This window comes from Lytechinus pictus, chromosome 1, assembly GCF_037042905.1.
Source record: "Lytechinus pictus isolate F3 Inbred chromosome 1, Lp3.0, whole genome shotgun sequence".
In the NCBI taxonomy this organism is placed as follows: Eukaryota; Metazoa; Echinodermata; class Echinoidea; order Temnopleuroida; family Toxopneustidae; genus Lytechinus; species Lytechinus pictus.
The window spans coordinates 32,816,395-32,837,863 of NC_087245.1; the positions used below are offsets into that span (position 1 = coordinate 32,816,395).

General features: G+C 36.0%; 1 protein-coding gene and 1 long non-coding RNA gene across 3 annotated transcripts in view; one reads left to right on the top strand and one right to left on the bottom strand.

Moving 5' to 3' along the window:
* On the top strand, nucleotides 1-14,256 carry LOC129261159 (uncharacterized). The gene is made up of 3 exons (XR_010293841.1): nucleotides 1-194; nucleotides 6,163-6,381; nucleotides 7,267-14,256. It is a non-coding gene; the product is annotated as an uncharacterized LOC129261159 (long non-coding RNA).
* The window catches only part of LOC135154471 (uncharacterized), a 20,088-nt gene continuing 12,031 nt past the window's right edge, over nucleotides 13,413-21,469 (bottom strand). Inside the window, exon 8 of one of the 2 annotated variants that reach the window (XM_064100630.1) lies at nucleotides 13,413-20,937. In XM_064100630.1, the coding sequence (XP_063956700.1) occupies nucleotides 20,816-20,937 (122 nt within the window). In that variant the 3' untranslated portion in view covers nucleotides 13,413-20,815. The remainder of the gene's footprint in view (nucleotides 20,938-21,469) is intronic. The other variant, XR_010293840.1, reaches the window with a different exon arrangement.

Consider the following 21,469-nt stretch of genomic DNA (forward strand, 5'->3'; position numbering starts at 1 on the left):
AGAGAGCTATTGTATTTTTCCAATAGTGTGTCTGGCAAGTCTGAATGGCGTGAATGCTGAAAGAACATCAAGAAGGATGCCACTGACGACTTCATGATTTAAACAGCGGATTTCAGACAGATTTCTTTCCTGATATCACTTCGTATGAGAAACAAAATGATGGGAACTACGACAAGTCATTTGGTGATCATTAAGTAAGTGAAATAATCATTTATACGTTTGGAACCTTTTGAAAATGGCTTAAAGAAATACACGTTTGTAAACTCTTAGTACCGGTGAAGTCAGATAGGGCACTCATTCAATGAACAAGGTTATGATATAACCTTGTTCTCAGTTATATCTCCATGTGTGGCAAAATAAGGATGGCAATGTTTGGCTTATTTTCTCTTTTTCTTTGGGACGAATGCTTGATTTTTTTACACTGACAGTTTCCATTACACCTATTCGTTATACAACTTGGACCTTAAGTAAATTTGATTCTTTAAATTATTTTTTTCTTAATTAAAAATAGAGATAAAAAATGAAAATTTTCTTGCCATATTATTTTCCACCAATAGAGGGCGTACACAAAAATATGCCCAAAATTCAAGTTTTTGAGCGCTCTGGTGAATACAAAAATTATTCCCAAGTTACTAATGAAAAATAAATTGCAACTGTACAAAAATTAGTAATTTTGGTCCCAAAAGTGACATTTTAATCATTTTTTAAAGTGTGTGCTCTGTACAGCATTGGCATGCCATAGTCCAACCTGTAGATTCCCCACAGGCAGGGTGGTTGCAGTGAACAAGTGAGATAGGGGTGTTTTGCCTGTCCGTGTCCATGCAGCATAAAAGCACACACTCAAAAGTATCTTTAAAACATAATTTTATCACCAAAAATACTTATTTACGTTACAATTTCCATCTAATCTTGGCGATTGCTCTTTTTTATTCACCGGAGCATTCGAAAGGTGAAATTTTGCATGAAAAATGAGGACAAGTTTTTAAGTTTATATCAGAATCTTGTACTCTGAATTTGTGACTGTGACAAACCATTTGAGCAACCTAAATGACACTCATTCGTTCCTGACTACTCCGTGTATTGGGAAATATGGTTGGCAATGTTTGGCTTATTTTCTCTTTTTCTTTGGGACAAATGCTTTATTTTTTACACTGTCAGTTTCCTTTACAACTATTCATCATATCAAGTAAATTGAATTTGTTTTTTCTAAATTAAAAATAGAGATTGAAAATGACAATGTTCTTGAAGTTTTACATTCCACCGACAGAGGAGCACAAAAACATGCCCAAAATTCAGGTTTTTGAGCGCTCTGGTGAATACAAAATTTATCCCCAAGTTACTAATGAAAAATAAATTGCACGTGTATTGAAATGGGTATTTTTGGTAACAAAAGTGGTATTTTAATGATTTTTTTAAATGTGTGTTGTATACTGCATCGATCTACATGTGGATTTCCCACAGATGGAGTGGTTGCAGTGAGCAAGTGCTAAAAGATCGAAAAAAATGTTGAATTACACATTTCTTTTTAAAGAAATTGACCATATCTGGCATTTTAATGAAAACTCTTGTTTCATTTCGTTTCCTTCTATTTTGAGCAATATTAGCAATTATTTGAAATTCAGATGTTTTACCAATCAGAAGTGATTGTCAATACGATTATTTAAAAACCAAAAACCTCCAAAAGCTACAAATAAATTTATTTTTGTGACTATTACCCCCAAATATTGGTGCCAATTCTATCCATTTGTGCAACAAACTTTAAATGTTCGCTTCTTCGCCCAGGTCCGTTGATATTCACGTTCCAAATCCATTTCTGACAAAAAAGGGCTCTCTCCCCCAAAATAACCAATACAGAACATGTAATTAAAAAAAACTATATCAAAATAAGTGGGTGACCTTAATTGTGCCTCTAAATCCAAAAGAAATATCATTTTAACTTTTTAGAACCCTTCCCCCCCCCCCACTATATAAATTGAGGGAAAACAAAACAATTGATTTCTTTAGATTCTTACACAGCCTCAATGTCAAGAGACAAAAGAAAAGGACAGCTGTCAAAAGAGTCATTTGATATGAAGGTAACATAGTATATACATGTAGATAGGATTTTCGGCAGTTAAAGTGAGTCTCTTCTTGTAAATGACATGTTCTTTTAATTCTAAAATTAATCAAACTATGCCCGTATCACAATCATTTAGGTTAACAATAATGGTATCCATAAGGTTTACTGACAGATGGTCTAATATCACTTGGTCTAATCATCAGATGGGCTAACAACATTCGGGCTAAACCCACTTAGTCCAATTCTCTTTTGGTCAAATGACCACTTGGTCTAATAGCCAATTAGTCTAATGACCACTTGGTCTAATAGCCAATTGGTCTAATGACCACTTGGTCTAATAGCCAATTGGTCTAATGACCACTTGGTTTAATAGCCACCTGGTCTAATGCCCAGTTGGGCTAATCGTCACTTGGTCTAATTTTCATCTGGTCTAATTGCCATTTCGTCTAATGTATTTTATCGTCACTTGGTCTAATTGTATTTGGTCTAATACCAGTTCGTCTAATAGTCGGTTGGTCTAATACTAGTTGGTCTAATACCAGTTGGTCTAATCCTCACTTGGTCCATTATTCAGTTGGTCTAATGTGCAGTTGGTCTAATTTCCATTTCGGCTAATTTCCACTGCGGCTAATTTCCAGATAGTCTAACATTCCTTTCGTCTACATGCCACTTGGTCTAATTTGTAAAGTTTGCATGGTGACTTTTTTTCAATTTTCTGGTGAAATTTTAAAGTAACTTTCCGCGCGCCGGCTCCGAATCTTAACACGCCGCCCCTCGATATTGGAGTACAGTCAGAGTGACTATATTTTCATTCCCAAATTTTGAAAAATATGGGGATTTTCAAAGCCTGTGGAGAAGGTTTTGATTTGGGGAAAAACAATAAATTTTGCTATTTTTCTGTAAAATAACGCTGTTATACGATCAATTGAGGTGGAAAAAATATGAGGTTTATTTATCCACCTCTATGTATATGATCTACTGTAGATAGTTAACGGCTGGCTTAACCCAATCAGGGTTCCCAGCTTTTCAAGAAAACAAAAATCCCTGATTTTTCTCTAAGAAGTTTAAAAATTCCCTGATAATTATTTAAACCCATTCCGAGTTTCTCATGCCTCTAAATTGTTGCAGTGAATTACATGTATTTTTTTTACGTGTAGGCCTATTATTGTTTTTAATTGTATATACCAGTAGGCCTACTTGTACGGTAGTAAAAGAGGCTACACTTAAAAAACACCATAACATGTCGTTCTGTTGTTTTGATATACAACAAAATATAACAGTCTGACTGACTATCGTGCATTCGACTTTTGGGCAGATCAAAATTCCCTGATTTTACAATGACTGGAAAAACGTAAACAAATCCCTGATTTCCTTGATGCGCTGGGAACCATGTCAATCCATTAAGTTCAAGTATCGTCCGTGCATGCGGTGATGTAATGATTATGAGTATGATATAATTTTCATCATCATCTATATAATCGATATGTAGGCTTAATTATAAGAATTACAGTTGATTAGAATAATTCATTTGATGAGCGTCTATCTCGTCATCTATAGTCTTTCACGGTGCAGGTTTTGCGCCCACCAGCCCTACCCCGGCTCTACACTTCCGGATCCTGGCGACATGTATTAACTGATGCATGGTATTTATCCACTGCGTATATTTGTTAATTCTAGATCAAATGCATAATAATTAATGAATGATGTTATGTTAGAATAAATGGACATTAGACCAAGTGTGAATTAGACCAAGTGACGATTAGCCCAACTGGGTATTAGACCAAGTGGCGATTAGACCAAGTGGTCATTAGACCAATTGGATATTAGACCAAATGGAAATTAGACTAAATGGAAATTAGACCAATTGGAAATTAGACCAAACGGTCATTAGACCATGTGACAATTAGACGAAATGAAAATTACACGAAGTGGATATTAGCCTAAGTGGAAATTAGACCAAGTGGTGTTAGGCCAACTTGAAATTAGACTAAATGGGTTTAGCCCAACTGCTCATTAGACGAATTGGATATTAGACCAAGTGGGAATTAGACGAATTTGATATTAGACCAAGTGAAAATTAGCCCAACTGGTTATTAGCCCAACTGGTTATTAGCCCAAATGGAAATTAGACGAATTGGATATTAGACCAAGTGGGGATTAGACGAATTGATATTAGACGAACTGGTTGTAGACGAAATGAGCTTAGACTATGTGAAGTTGGACGAACTGATAAGTAGACCAAGTGGTATTAGACCATCCGATAATTCACCATCCATAATATCTTTGCCATCATTATAACTATACGGGAATAGTAACCTTGATTGTGATTGGCTGTTGATCCTGTACCACATGGCCAGTAGTTAGAACAGCAAAGTTACTTTATTGAAACAGATCGAAAATGATTTTATAATGATTTTATAAAAAATTCTCGAAAGTACTTATAAATGCCAAGTTCTCTGCGACAAAAATATATTTTTTATAAATAACTTTTAAAAAAGCATAATACAAAAAAATCATTGAAATCCGATGTAAAACGGAAAATTAGCTGTGATTGATTTCACTCACAAGAAAGTTAATGTATATCTTGGTCTTTATGCAAATGAAGGACACTTGACGTCACCCATTCACTATTTCTTTGCAGTTTATTACATGAAATATGGAATAGTTTTATACTTTTTATCGTAATGAATTAAATATTAATTTTAATCCCCCTGTAAAATACCATTAGTGCAACGTATTGTCATCGACTAAAGAGCTTATTGTCAAACAGAAATATACATATATATATATTATAGTCATGAATAACTAGTATTTCGTTCAAGTCGTGAAGTGCTCTAAAAGGAAATGTCCTCACTCGTTGACAGTGCTCTCCTCTCATGAAATTACTACCGGGCCGTTGGCGGCGGGGGTTCTAGTCTGTCCCACTATGATGCAGTCCCCGATATTTTTTTTATTGTATTGAAATGACCACCGTTTTATTATATTTTCAAGCCCCCAAAAGTTTAGTCTAGAACCATATGCCTGTTATGACTAAACTATTAAATAATCCATCGTTTATAATTAAAATACAAAGAAATAAAATAGAAATTGAGAGTGTGTGATATCATTGACTGTCTCATTTTGCATATCACTTTTGCTGTGCATATATCGTCTAACACTCTAACTGTTTTGTGAAAATTAGCGAAAATTTTAAAGGGGTAATCCAGGCTGAAAATCATACGATTTCAATTGATAAATTAAAATCTGATAAAAAGAACACTGAAATTTTCATAAAAATAGGAGCAAAGTTATGACATTCTAAAGGTTTCTTATAGTTTGGTGAAATAGTTCTCTGAATTTCCTCATGAATATGTAATGGGAAATCGGATGATAACACTTTTTTTTTCTTTTGGTTTTTATTACATGTATATGAAATATGTTTTTTTTTCTTCTAATGTTGTCCTCCCAGAATGAAAGGTATTGGATTTACTACTGATTTAATATGTAAGACAATAATTGTAACTTATTATGTTACTATAGGAATAATCATTATACACATGAATGGAAATATAAGATTGTCATCATCATCCCACCCATTGCATATTCATGTTTTCACAAATTATTGCTAACTTTTAGTAGGTGTTATCAGATTTTGATAAAATTTTGCGCGTTATGTTGGGTAAATTTTACTTACTTTATTTAGATATACTGTAATTATTGTCAGCAGGGAGTGTCCCTTTAATGTCCCTATTTCTTAATTTACATCTCATTCTTTCATGAAATTTTTAGCATTATTATTTTTTTATTCTCTTTATTTTATTCAAACCAACTTTTTGTTCGGATGGCTTTGACCTTTTTACATTCAACCATTTGTCTATGAAGTGGGCTTGGGATAAATAGATTTTTACTGGTTGTAAAATTGGGGTATTATAATAGCTTGACCGTCGTTATCATTTTTCAAGTAGTTGTTTTGTTTTTGGTTTGTTTGTTTGTTTTTAAATAGGGGAAGAGGAGGAAAAGAGAAACGCCGAGTCAAACAAAAAAGTGGCATGATGGCATATAGAACAGAAGTATGTTAAAGAATGTTTCACTTATTTTCGTTTCTGTATGTTTTTGTCTAACAGCGCCTTAATTAAACTGGTGTCAACCAAGATGGATAAATATCCTGAGTCACAAATGGAAGTGGATCCAAAGTAGGCTCGAGTACACATCACCATCTATGCGGCCTGGTCAGATCAGCGAAGAATGGAACGGGTTTTCATCGGGAGATGATGGCGGGTCAGGTGGACAGGAGAATCTTGCTTGGACAGCATCTGCAGATCTGCATGTGATTATATCTTACGGTGAGATGAAGTCATTTTAGACCGGTCATTTCAATTTCCCACTCTAATTCTTATTGACCATAAAGGTACTACACCAGAGGACCACTGCAGAATTTTTGGTGTTAGTTCAACACCTTTGATTGCTACTTTTACACTATCTGGTGTAACTTTCAAGCTCCAGGGTGTCATTTTTACACCATAGAACGTGGTCCTCTGGGAGACTAACTGGTGTTGGTTTCATCACCCTATTTTTACAGTGAGTTTGGCAAGTTGAAATGTATATGTATTCAAAACTCTACGAAACATATGAGGATATTCTACAATAGAATAATAATAGTAATAATAAGCACAACATTTATTATGTGCCATCTATCTAGTAAACTATTTCGAGACGCAGAAGGATGGAGAGAGGACGGGGGGGGGGGACAATAGAAATAACAATGTACAAATACAGGTATGAGTTATATTCAGTAATGTACATCAATACCTATTAATTGATTTCAGGCATTGGCGACGAGCGCCTATGGGAGAGGGTCGTTTCGGTCCCCCGTTCGTCCCCCATCGATGGACCAAAATCTCACTAAATTGCCGACTATGACTTGCAGAGGTCCTTTGATGTTTATATTGATACGAGATACAACAGATTAAAAAAGATCAAAGTATCACAACTATTAACTAACTTAACAATTATTGTAACTACGATGTTAACCTTGATGGTGATTGGTTGCTGAGCCCTGTTACCATGGTAGTTGCCGTAATGAATTCCATAGTCATGATAGTTGCAACTCTTTACGAGACGGGTTCTTGGTCTGGTATTTTGTTGGATGACGTAGAAAGAAAAGACACATGTAGATATAAGACGGTTTCACTTGTTTTATTTTTCCTTTTTTGTTTGGTTTCTAACAGCACAAGAATCAACCCGGTGTCGACAAAGACATGGTGGCCAACGATCAGTGACCACTTCATGCATCATGAGCCACAAACTTGAAGTGGAATAGGCTTAGCCTCGAGTATTGTCATAATCACCGTCCGTGTGGCCTGGTCAGCGAGGAAGGGAACATTATTTTCATTAGGAGATGATTGTGAGTAAGAGAATGTTGCTTGGAAGTCATCCGCATGTGATTATTTTACAATGGGATGGGTGTCTTACATCATTGTTGCCGTCCAATTCGATTTGTGGCCTGGACAGCGAGGAAGGGAACATATCATTTTCATCAGGAGAGGTTGGCGAGTAAGGTGAATAGAAGAATGTTACTTGGAAGTCACCCTCGTGTGATTATCTTACAATGGGATGGTGTGCAACATCATCGTTGACCGTCCAATTCGATTTGCCACTGGAGAGGACCCAGTTTTACCCTGTGAGGGATGTGGATGCATGGACTGCTTTCGACGAATATACCAAGCTGATACAACGGTGTGAAAAGTTCACTGGATAAAAAAATCTCAGCATGGTGATTGGTGTTGTGATCAAGGATCCAGATGGTCTCCTGCATGTCCTCCTCCGGCCAGAGCAGGGCCCCGTCTTACAAAGAGTTACGATCGATCCAATCAATCGTAACTCTATGGAAATCCATCGGTGTCATAATTTCTTCTACAGGAAATTTGCAAAATGTCCTTTGTTAACAAATGAAAACACACCAAATTGTCAAGAAATCAATGACTTTATGGATATACAGTCATATCTAAAACAATTTTTGAACAAACATGCATTTCATAAGTTGACTTTGCTGGCTTTCCATAGTTGCGATGGATCAATCGCAACTCATTGTAAGACGGGCCCCCGGGGGGGCCACTTACATTGACGAGTGGATACCATGCGCGACCAAAAAAACACGTAAAAAGGATGTCCTTTTCACGATAGGGCACGTTACGTACGTAACGTGATAAGGGTGTCAAAAACACAAAAATAATGAAAAAAGGGTGTCTATTTCGCCAGGAAAATTACGTGTTTAGGGTCGAATTTGCGGGAATGATAAAACAAAATTAAAATGTTTTATAAAGGATGTCCATTTTGCCCCAACACTTCGTGTTTAGAGTCCGATTTGCGCGAGGTGTAGAAGGTGGGGTCGTACCTAAACCAAATAAGGTAAAGCCGACGACCGAAGGACCCGTAACAATAAAACATTCCTGTACTTGTTTAGGGGTTCATTTCAGGGAATATTTGCCAAGAGTGTCGTTTTGTTTCCAATACTTGTTAAGGGTATGGTTTCACACGCCAATACTTGTTAAGGGGTGCATTTTCAGAATATGGAAATTACGTGTTTAGGGTGCTTTTCGAGACCCCATGGTCGCGCATGGTATCCATTCGTGAATGGAAGTGGCCCCCCCGGGGACGGGCCCCAGGAGGACTATACGTTACATGACGGGAACGTTCCCGTTGAATGCATGCAACAGTAGCGAGTTTTTGCAATCGATACGGGAACGAATTCTATAACTTAAAAAAACTATTGAAAATGCACGTCAAATCGCAATGAACATCTGAGAGGTCTTTGTCGAAAATTGGCGAACCGACCGGGACAGCTGATCGTCGTAAGATTCGGAGCTGACGAAAAATTGCAAATATGTCGCTGTCTATAGTCCAGGACGAAACTGCTATTTTGATTCACCGATTTTCGACAAAGACTGCTTTATCATGAAGGGCTTTTGACAACAGATTTTTTAAGTTCTAGAATTCGTCCCCGTCGCGATTGCGAAAACACCCTATTATAGGACGAAAATCATGGTAAAAGCAGGTCAACCAAATTTCGTTTACCCTCCACGCATGTGGCAACTACACTCTTCTTCGTGATCTTAAAAAAATATATTTTATGGCTTTACTTGCAAAAGAGAAAAGAAAAGAGGGGATGATGTAAATCATAACCTTTATAATACCAAAGTAAATGCACAAAAAAATGAAGCTTGGGGTGAAAATTCTACCCTTTTTTTCTCTCAATCGCTTCACTCCTGTGATTTTTATGAGATTCTGAAAACACTCTACAGCACTTGTAGGTTAAAGGTAAAAATTGCTACCGTAATTTTTTTAAAGAAAAATATGATGCTTTCAATATTATGAAGGAAACCTAACTCCGCAGCATAGCCGATTGAAATAGGTGGGACAGGATAATTTCCCATACCGTTGTAGTAGGTCCATGTCAATACGTACATGTATAATATTGAATGTGGGATAAGACCATAGGGTCATAGACAACATTAATAAGGGGAAGAGGCAATTGTCCCCTTCCTTCTCCATCCCGGTCCGAGGATTGTGCGGAAGCTTGCACTTTTCTTTTGAAAATTTAATTTCAATTCACCAATTTGTTCACAAAATTATCCTCCAATTTCACCGTTGAAATGCAAATGCCGTGATGGTAGCTCGAGTTCCTTGCATTAGAGTTTCTTTTAGAAAAATATGACGTGTCTCTCCATGTGTACGGCTTAGGTTTCCGCCAAAAACTTTCATCCTTCCCCTCCGGAACTGCTTCAGGTATTACAAAAAATAACAAAACTAGGCATACACTGAAAGTAAAGGGTCAAGATGGTCAAATCTTTATATTGTTACTTATTGATAATTTTCTGTGTTTCCTATTTTTATGATTTCGTTTTTAGTTTTACATATTGCGAGTAGAATTAACGAAAATGACAATTGGGCCAATCTACTTCCACCGGATATGCTGTGGAGTGCGGACTTATGTTTCCTTTGTGGGCTGTTAGTGCAATCAGGGTATATCATAAAAAGTCTTGTGCATCATAAAAGATAAGCTATTGGACACTGCAAAATACAGAAAAAGACACTACACTTCACGTTGACTTCCGAAAATTGACCATACCTGGCATTTTAGGGCCAAAATTACTGTATCAAATTCGTTTTTTCCTTGTTTCGAACCAGCGCATCTCTATTATTTCTTAAATTGTTTATAAGCCTATAAATTCTCAAAAGCTACAGAAATTTATTTTTTACCCGACTATTAACTAAAAAAATGGGGTGCCAATTCCGTCCAAATGTTCTCTCCGAATTCGGCATTTTTAAGCTTAGTGATACATTTCTTGATTGATAATGTTTTTTGTCAAGAAAACTTGTGTATTATTATGCAACATTATCTTAGAATGTTCACTTTGCCCACTTTCATTTATTTTTCAGACAGTACCCATTCCACTGGTGTCAAATCCATTTTTGTCCAAAAGTGTCGTATGCGAAAAATTAAGCAATTGGCATATAACATCTAATTTTTTTTTTTATGAACCCCTACAAAAATATATATTAGTGATCGTGTATGTCTCAAAAGGTAAAAGAAATACCATTTTACATGTTACAACACACACAAAATTAAGAAGAATTTTATTATTTTAATTTTTGTGTCAAATGAGACGGCTGTGATACCTATCCTGATTGTAAAACAACCCATATAACCTTTATAAAGATATACAACTGTTGAATACTCCATGTGAATTTGGAATGTCGTAATTCATAATGCCTTTGCTAATCTATGTGTATAATGTTTTATAAAATAGTGATTTGGATCCTTGTTATTTATAATGATTATAATATACAATATTTATATAGCGCTTAATACAAATGTTTCTAAGCGCTTCATGTTAATTCTCCGACTTTATTTAATAAACAACTCTCATATCATCTCAAACCATGACCGGTTAACAGAACTAGGCATTAGAACCGGTTGTTGGTAAAAATTGTATGTTAGCTAAAATCAAATACAGTCAAAATTTCATATGATAATGATCCATATCACTATTTTATCAAGATGAGTAAATAATCATGTTACACCCTTCTTTTGGCTGATTGTATTTATTCTCGTTACGGTCACTCTCACCCCCACCCCGCATTCCCCCCCACCCCCTCTCCCCCCCCCCCATCTTGCTCTGTATCGCTCAATCTTGTTCTCTTTCGCTCTCTTTCTCAAGCTCATAATTTTTGTGTGTTTCCATATACAAAACTTTGTTCTTTGTTTTCTTTTCTTTGTATTGCTTAATATTTTTTCTTGTAGAGTATCCTATTCCCCATCTCTCCCATCTCCCCCCTCTCTCTCATTCATTTTCTTTGCTTGTCCCTATTAAGTTGCATTCATGCACCAATTACTTCGTTGTTAATCTTCCCAACTTTCTTTCTTGACATCAATTAGCCTCCCCATCACTCTTTTCGTTTCTTTAAGAACTCTCCTCTCAACACCATTCTTAATAATTCAATCATTTTATTTTCGACAATTTCAAATAACGAAAAAACGTCATTCTTTTATCCTTTAAAAAAATGATAATTAGTTCTTCCCATCTAACCCTTTTCACATCCGGGCTATCTCGAACTCGCTCCTGATTTTTCCAGCTTCTTTCTCAATCACATTTATTTTAACCCACTGATCCTTTGTCAGACTATCTCATCATCCTATTTACCTTCTCTGTGACAACCCTTTTTTTTTCTTTTCCTTTATTTCTTCCTCTCTATCGTCTCCGTCTCGCTCTCCCCCTCTCTTTATTTCTGTTCCTACTTTCCTCTCCGTCTCCATCTTCCTTTCTCTCTCTCTTCCGCCTCTCCCTTGCATGAAGAAAAAAGAGTGAACTTCATGGAATGCAAATAAATGAAACCCGATCGATCAACACAATTCAGCAAAAAATAATCTTTTTTTTAAACTTTCAGTTATCTTCAGATTCAAAACCTCTTATGATGGATGTAAGAAACATTGTGGAAAATAATTTTATCCTACCTAGACGGAGGCCCTGTATTCTTTAGCTTTGGCAATTTTGATACAATATGCATATTTTTGCTTTTTTTAATTCTTATATTGTGCCTCTTTGAAATTCTCTGATAATTATTCAAGAATTCAAATTGTATGTAAAAAAACCATGCAGCACATTGTCAAAAAATAATCTTTAAATTCAAAATGCAATCAAAAATCAAAATCATTCAACAAAATTGCATTACATGAAGTTCACTCTGTAAATAAACCCCGAAATACCTCTATTCTTAAATGAATATAAACTTGGAATGATGCAAAGTGGGTCAATAAACGTTTTACCTTTAATTTCTATTTTGCATTGAGCAAAAAAAATCTTTGAAACTGACCGAAGTTGCTATTATTGGTGTTTATTATTTTGGAAATATATTGAATAATTTAATCTCACGAAACAGCCCAGAAATAGCTGCCATGTTATTTTACATCTCAATTTTTTTAAAGGAGGAAAATTTGGCGTTAGATTTCAATCCACTTTGCAACATTTTACCTCGTCCTGAATATGGGATGGAAGGGGGGAGGGGCAGAATGACCCATTGAGACTTGCACATAAAGAAAGGAAACAATTTTTTTAGAACCACATAAAAATTACCAACCAAGAGGACATGGTGGCTAACCTGTCATATAAGTTTATTTTATTGATTTTAAATCCATACAAAGGATTCCAATTAAAGAAAATTAAAAATTTTTAGCAAATGATCAAACAGTTACATTAGGTAAAAAAAACATTTTCTAAAGAGAATAATTGACTTTCCTTGGTGGCAATAAGATTTGTTGTAATTCACCCTACCCCCCTTTCGTATCAATGTGCAGTTCTCAATGGGGGAAGGGGATCAAACCTAACCTACTGCAAGCCAAAATCTGACATTATCCTTGTAAGTACTGAATAAGATGAAATTCTTATATTTTAGCATTTTACCAATTTTGAAAGAAACCCTTCGCAAACTTAACATTACCTTAAAAATATTTGTGTGCTTAAAAAAAGCGACAAATGACAAACATAAATGCTACAGATATCAGAAACAATGTCAGCTCTGGCTTGCACATGGGGGCGGGGAGATCACAATAGATAACAAAGGGGCGGGGAGATCACATATAAAAAAAGAGGGGCGGGGGTCATAATAGATAAAGGGGGCAGGACTATCACAATAAAAAAAGAAGGGCGGGAGGTCATAATAGATAAAGGGGTTGGGGATAATCATAAAAGATAAGGGGGTGGGGAGATCACAATAGATAAACAAGAGGGACGGGGAGATCACCACGGATGAAAACAGATACTCAAATACAAGCGAAAGACATGAAAATTTATATTCCAAGGTATTTATTTCAAATTATACGCAAAAAAAAAATATTAAAAAAAAATGACCAGCAGTCGAGAAGACTCATCCAAGTTAGAGTTACCATAGCAACCGACCTTGATTCAATGAAGCAAACCCTAACACTCACAAACTGGCCAACAGCCTTATCTGAGCCGAGGTCTTCCTGACAGAATCACACAATACATGGCAGACTAACAAAGAGTCCTATTTTTTAAGTGTGCAGAGCAGGGCACTGGACACTGCCATGCACGGTCTACTGCATCTTCAACGTAGGTGCTTTATAAGTTCAATCTCAATGACACTTTGTGTAGTCGAGAGTATGCAAGACAATACCAATTACCATATGAATCAATATGTTAATCTCCTTTGTATTCTAGTTATTCACCCTTGAACAAAGCCACCACCTCACTACCAACCCCTCCCCTCTATTCCCCCTCTTCTCCTTACAAGTTTACCAGTTAATCCATTGATTGTTCTCTCTCTCCATACCTCCCTGTACTATCCATCCAAGGGAACAGTTCATGGAGATTTTTGTCAGTGACTTTCACCAACAGAGTTATGAGCTAATGAATCACTGTATCTGATTGGTCAATAGCAAATTAGTTGGTGATAATCACTGACAAATCTCATGAAATGCTCCCCATATCTGCAAATCTTCCTTCGTTTCACATCATTTCAACATTTAAATACATGACTGATATGAAAATGTTCTAATTTAATTAAACCGTATTATGAATAATCATTTTTTTAAATTGCTAATTAATAATCAATCGTATCATTTCATCATTGTCTTTTTAATTTTTGTTTATTTCATTTTTATTGTATTTCATTTATTTTTTTATTTGATTTCAATCTAATTCAATTAATTTGATTTAGTTTAATTTAGTTTAATTTGATTTGATTTTATTTCATTTTTATTTTTCGGGGGGGGTGCCTATTCTTTTCAAATGAGCAGTAGCCTGAACAGATGGGATGTATAACACATATTTTGCAAATAAATGCACCGTTTTTTCTATACATAAAACAATTGTGTTCTATGAACTTCAATGAACACTGCATTTTAGATCAAGTATTTTGAAATAAACTTGATGTTTTTTTTTCTTTTTTTCCCTCTTTGTTGTCTATGTTTCCCCGTCAAGGTAATTTAATTTATTCACCATTATACAATGACCAAATGTTTCGGATTGCGTATGTATCCATCACTTCTTCCACACAATTTTGAGAGATAGAGCTAAAAGCAGTCGGAATGACATGATATGTGAATCTAGATCTAACAGGTCGAACCCTCAAGATAGGCTCGTCCTGAGGAAGTGCACTTTATATCCCACAATGCGCCATCAATCATTACAGTACAATTGTATGTTCCCTAGTAGTGAAGCGCAATGTCAACATTCAACACCGAGAAACTCTAAAACTCCTTCCAGAATGGAAGTGGAAACACTTTCTTCCGCCAAAAGGAATCTCAACAACGGCACCAAATACAAATTTCCACTGCTCATTCCAGACTCGATGTGGGAATCCATTTCTTTAGGCAAAAGGCCAGTGACAACAGTAACAATCTTTCAGAAGAACAGACAGCACCAAATGGAATGTCAAAAACTCGTTCCAGACTGGACGTCAGAGTCCGTTGTAGCAATTAATTTACTAGAGGAAGTCATGCGATTACATTCCTTATCTTCAAACGTACGCCGAGACATTAAAACTAGGGAACTATAGACTAGAGCGCCCTCTGGTCCGGCCCTACAACAGAGTCCCTGTGAGAATCCTGCTGAGGCTATTCAAGGTACAACAGTCCTCTTTCTTTGATCACCATGGTAAGGTCTCGAATAATCAAGATTCCTTGAGGATAAGAACACCATGTGAGGATGCTGATGAGGCTGTTTAAAGAATTACAAGCCTCTCGATCACATTGATCACCATAGTCAGATCTTGAAGAGTCATCCACTCCGGCTCCTTCCGGTAGGCAATGTCACAATCTTCTACAACCACAGTAGGTAAAACCCGACTAGAACCAAGACACAGCTCTGGTTCGGACCGAATCAATTTTTTGAAGCCCAGTAGAGAGATGTAGATTTGAAAAACAACTGCAGATCATGCAAACTTCCACCAAATGCCTTCCCAAATACGGCAATCCCTCTTGAATTCTGCTAAGTGAATAAATGCAATTTTTTCATACAGGATATGACTTAAAATGTTCTCGGAGGAAAAACTACCAGACGATGCAATGCTTGAACACGACGAACAGAGAGTTCAGTAGGTTGACAATCCAGTGGATCACTGCCTCACTCACAGACCAAAATATGGATACACGAAAGAGTCAAATCCAATATAGATAGCAAGAGCCTTGCAGATCAGAATGATGTAATGTCGACCAAAATATCCACTTAAAGGCGCCACGTATGAGTAAGAGATTCAGACGCACAGATTCCTCATAAAATACCAGAATTTCACTTTCTAATAGACAATATCCAACTTACATGATGTTTTGAAGAGCTCTGGAAATCAAATATGAAAAGAACACATTCCTCTTGATCAGAGAGTAGGCTACTCGAGGACTTTCACAACATAACCGGATTTTCAAACACCAAATACATAAAGTCACATGCAATTGAAACATGTTACCAGAAGAGAGCAAATTAACACATATCAACAGTTCCTCGAATCTCCTCTTTGGAGTGCAAACCGGTTCTTGATCGACCTTGATCACTGCCATGCACCAAGCCCAAAAAGGCGTCTTGGCTAACTGCTCCATCTACAAACGTACAAGAGGTCCAATACAAATCGATAGGGGTCAACTAGAAACTCTACAGTGGGCAAGGCTCTTGCATAATGGCTTGAAAAGCAAATATCACTTGCTGGCAAGAGAGAAATCAAAATCTGACATTGCACTTCGAAGACTAGATCCCAGACTTATTTGTAATGCAGTGATTGATGGAATATTTTTTCCCTTTACTTTACACATTGTGGAAATACAATTGAAGCACACAATCCTCGTAAAAATGGGTTAATTTTTGTTTCCTGGTTTTGTTTATCCAAATTCGAGTAGGCCAGTAAAAGACAACGGTTTTGGGCAGACAAACCGATATTGAGAAGCCACCTTCATCACAATATCATTATCACCCAATGCCGGTCCGGCAAAATCTCTCGCATTATGTGTTTACATGATGGATACACACTCGGCATTCTCACAAACATTTAGGTTTATGGTGAATGGGGATAGGACCAAAAGTTTGAATAATTAACTTAAATTAATGTGTCCAAAAGTTAATATGTACAGAAAAGTGGAACAGATTTATTGCAAAATAATTTGCACTGCTCTATATCATGGCGGCTCTGCAATTTTTTTAATGTAAATATATACTAATTTCCTTGTTAAATACTTTTGTCTTTTTAGCACATTTTCAAATCAGTCATGTCAGATATCATGTTGAAACAATGTGAAACAAAGATATGATTAGACCAGCAGCTAGAACAGATAGTACAGGGAGGTATAAAAAGAAAGACAACAATCAATGGATCAACAGATAATGCAAGTATTTTCAAGGTGAAAGGAGAGTGGAGAGTGGAACATGAGGGGAGGAGGGTGGGGATAATGAGAAAGAAAAAGGGGATAGGGGATTGGGAAAGAGCGATGGGATTTTATACAAGTCCCCACAGTGTTATCGAACTTGCCCTCGGGAATATTGTTTTTGATAGATTTTCATTAAAAGAATTTGATTCGAAAGAAAATATCATAAATTTTTAAAGGCATTTGAAGTAAAACGCGGATTAAAAGCCAATGTGTGTGAAAAGGCTGCAAAATACTTTCTACAGTAATTTTACCCTCAGATTGATAATTTCTGGAAAACCAATGGCATTGTCTTGCAGACTCTCGGCTACACAAAATAACATTGAAATCAGAAATAAAGCACTTACATTATAGAAGCTGTATACCATGCACAACAGTGTCCAGTGCCCCTCTCCGCACACCGAAAAATAGATCTCTTGGTAGTGATGTCACCAATTGTGTGATTCTGGTAGGAAGACCCCAGCTCAAATCAGACAGAAAACCATGTTTGTAAGGTGTCAGGATTACTCCATCGATCAAATAGGTCAACTGCTATGGTCCTCCAACTTGAATGAGTCTTCTCGGCTGCTGGTCTTACATTTTTTTCAAGAATGAACAAAAAATAAAATCATGAATACAAAGTAAGTACATAATAAATACAATGGTACACTTAAGGACAGGTCCAAGCTATCTGACATTACATGTGGATTAAGAGACGGGGGTGTTTCACAAAGATTTAAGACATCAAAATTTGTCAAATACATCCACTTAAGTGGAAAATAATGGACTGTATTGGTGGAATCACGCTCAAAGAACGCGCTCTTGAGACTACGCAAACCATGAGATGTCAAATTAGCATTTATATTAAGCACGACTTTAAGTCAGAATTATCAATTTGTGAAACACTTCCCGGAATTGTATTGCTAGTGTTTTAAACTTTCTAAAAATAAAAATAAATCTTATGAAATAAAGGCAATTTTTACGACACCTGGCCGATTCTTAGTCGAAGAGAAAACATGATTGCATAATACTACCGAGTCAAAATCTATGCCTCCAACATTACCAGAGCAGGAATATATTACACACCTAACTTCTAAAATGTCAAATAATGACCTTCGTGACCTTTGAAATTTGACCTTAACGGCACATCACTTCATTACCATCTTTGTAAGTTTCTAACAACTTCTCAGATCACCCACACACAGGGTTCCGAAGTTGTGCAACATTTTGTAAGTTCGAAAATTTTGATTTCATTAATAGAAAAATCATTGCAATTTGTGTGTTTCAACTAAAACTTGTTTCTTCGCTTCCATAGATTGAAATTAGGCAAATGTAGGCAATCGATGTTGATTACATAGCCCACAGAAAAATAGAAATGCACAGAATTAGGTAAGAAATGCCAATGACTGTTTTTTGTTCTTAAAAACCCAAACAACACTTGATTTAACCTACCACCGTCTACTACTTCACAATCTTTGGAACTTCATTATGAGGGGAGTTACATGAATGAACCCCCTCAAGAAAGTCCTGAAACTGAAGATGCAAGAGAGGTAATAAACTTATTACCTCCATCATCATAATGTAAATCTGGTATAATTAAAAAGTGAATTTATTCCTCTTTGCGGTGGTCTGTTCTTTTCTATCTTAAGATAACAATGAAATGTGCACTGTCCTATTAAATTTGCATTCATGTAAAAAAAAAAAAAGCTGGAATGTGTGCACACATAGTGTATTCTTAATCTCATCTCATTGCATAATGTATTTGAGTATGTTCGAGACAATGTTGGACCCTGCCAGCATTAACAATCTGTCATTTGTTTTTAAACGACATTGAGAAGTTAGTTTCTTTGCTTCTTGAAATTCAGGATTTTTAAGCTTGTATTTCACGCTAATACTAAATCACCCGGGGTAAATTAAAAAAAATATATTCAAATGAAATGGAGACTTTGTGTAGAAAACAAGTCAAATTTGCAACATTTCACATCTGACTTTGCCCCATATCAGGGTAACTGCACATTCCATGATTACATAATCAAAACAGATGGCCCTTCATTGCAAAGAGGAATAATGAAGCTTTCCAATAATGCTAATCTCAATTTCCATCGTTTAGTCAAACTTGAGTTACGGAATTCGTTAGGGATTTAATTTGATTCCGAATTATTAAATTCCATCTTGTATGAAGATGATGCTAAAATCATTCTATCATATTAAATGAAAAGGAATCGATTTGATTTAATTTGCTAATAACGAACTTTGCTTGCTGCTGGCCTAAAAAATACAAATTAATTCAAAAAGTTCAAATTAAACTGAGATTGATGTACAACATTTACCGTAATTTGAAATGCATTACCATTTATCTCCAATTTATCAATTGAAATGGATAGAAATTGAAATCGAAAATATGCATATTCTAAACTTTTTTTGTGTGTAATAACTTTTCCTATAGAAAAATAAGTTCCAGTATGCAAAGTATTTTTTTAAGGGGGGAGGTGGGTTCTTTGTGTTCGACAATTCTGCGACAAGTAGGTCCAGGGTAAAAAACCAGAGATAAAACACAATAGGGGAAAACTCTGGAAAACCTTTGGATCCACTTTTGCAGAATATAGTCAACACAAAATAAACCCAAATGCTATTCATCAAGATAAAACATACACTATACTACAAAGTTTTCATGACATTTGCTCCGACAACTTATTGCCCCGATATGAATTCCACACGCTAATCGACCGACTAACTTCAACCTGGATTTAAAACTAACTATACCCTTAACATAACCCTAAACCTAAAATAAAACCCTATTGCAACCCTATTATCCTAACCTAAATATATCTGAGACGAAATAAAGCCCGGAGCAATTACTGTCGGAGGAGCAATAACACCTATCACCATCTGAGCTCGAGGCCTACACAATACGCAAACCATTTCTATCCTTACGCACAGATTAGTAACCATGTCCTACACAGTACGCATCCATTGATTTAAAAAAAAAGGTAATTCAGATACTTTATACCATCAGCAAAGCGATAAGATGATAGCTTGGACCTGCTCCTTGGAGCTACACAAATTTCATCTTAAAATCGTAAAAGAGCATTCATGAATAGCAAATGCATTAAAATTAACATAGGGCCTATTTGATAATGCAATATGCTCTGAATGATAACCGACATTTGGTTCCCATTTAATTGATTGACATTGGGGAAATTTCCTAAACAAATAGGTCACCCCTGGCTGTCTCGCCTGCACTAACAAAAGTTAAGAAAAAAAGGTTTTAAAATGTTGCACATGTTTAAAAGTTACACACGTTTTTTGTTTGTGATTCAATAAAACCGATTAATTAAATCAAATCACCTGCAATACACAATGCAATGTAGCAACAGTGCTGACTTTGAAAATACCTCCATGTAAGTTCAATATTTTTTTTCAAAGAGAGAACGAAAATTCATTTGATAATTATCGTATATTCATGAACTTCAACGACCTTTGACCCTGGCTAAGAAACTTATGTTTAATTTCATACCATTCTCTATAAGCAATATCCATCTAAAAAAAGTTTCATTTAATTTGAATGAATATTTGTCAAAATGATGGGGGAAAAAATACATTGTTATCCAAAAGCGCCTACGCGTTTTTTCTGCAATGCAGGCGAGACCCCCCCCCCCAAAAAAAAAGGAGGTTATCAACTCTGGTTAAAAACACCAAATAAATACAGCTTTTACATATCAGGATACAATTTATGGATGAACAAATGCATCTTCTCGCTGAATGGCCGTGATGAGATTCCTTTTACGCACAAAACTTTTCCCATTCCTGGCAGTCATCACCATTGGCAGTAGGTAGTGTTTGATCCTATATCCCACGTAAATAAATCCTCACGCCAGGCATTCCATGTAAGTGAAACTTTCAAGATTGGTGTCATGTCCTTCTCTCCGGTAGAATATCTCTCTTTGAAGATGGTTAACATTAGATAGCGGGCATGTCCATGTTGGGATTACTGAAGGTGTAAAGTGAAAGAACAAAAAAAAAACATTTCTTAAAAAAAAAACATTCATCGTAATGTGTCTGTGACACGGATGTAAAGATGAAATAAATCAAATTTTGCAGTTGTACCAGTACCGTAAATTTATCAAATTAAACACATTTTTAATATATCCTTCACATCACAGTCGTTTGGTAAATTGCCAAATCGTCCACTCACCACATGGTCTACCCTCATTTAGTCTAATGCCGTTCCGTCCTTCAACATTTCGTCTAACAACCATTCGGTCCAATAACCAGTTGGTCCAATCATCACTTCGTCTAATCACCAGTTCGTCTATTACCATTTCGTCTAATAACCAGCTGGTCTAATACCCATTTTCTTTTCATTCATTTTGCACAATTAACACTTTAGTTTAATTAGACCAAATGGTATATGGACTAAATGGCTATTGGACCAACTGGTTATCAGACGGAATGGCATTTGACTACCTAAAAGTAGACCATGTGGCGAGTGGGCGAATTGGAAATAAACCAGTCGTTTTGGG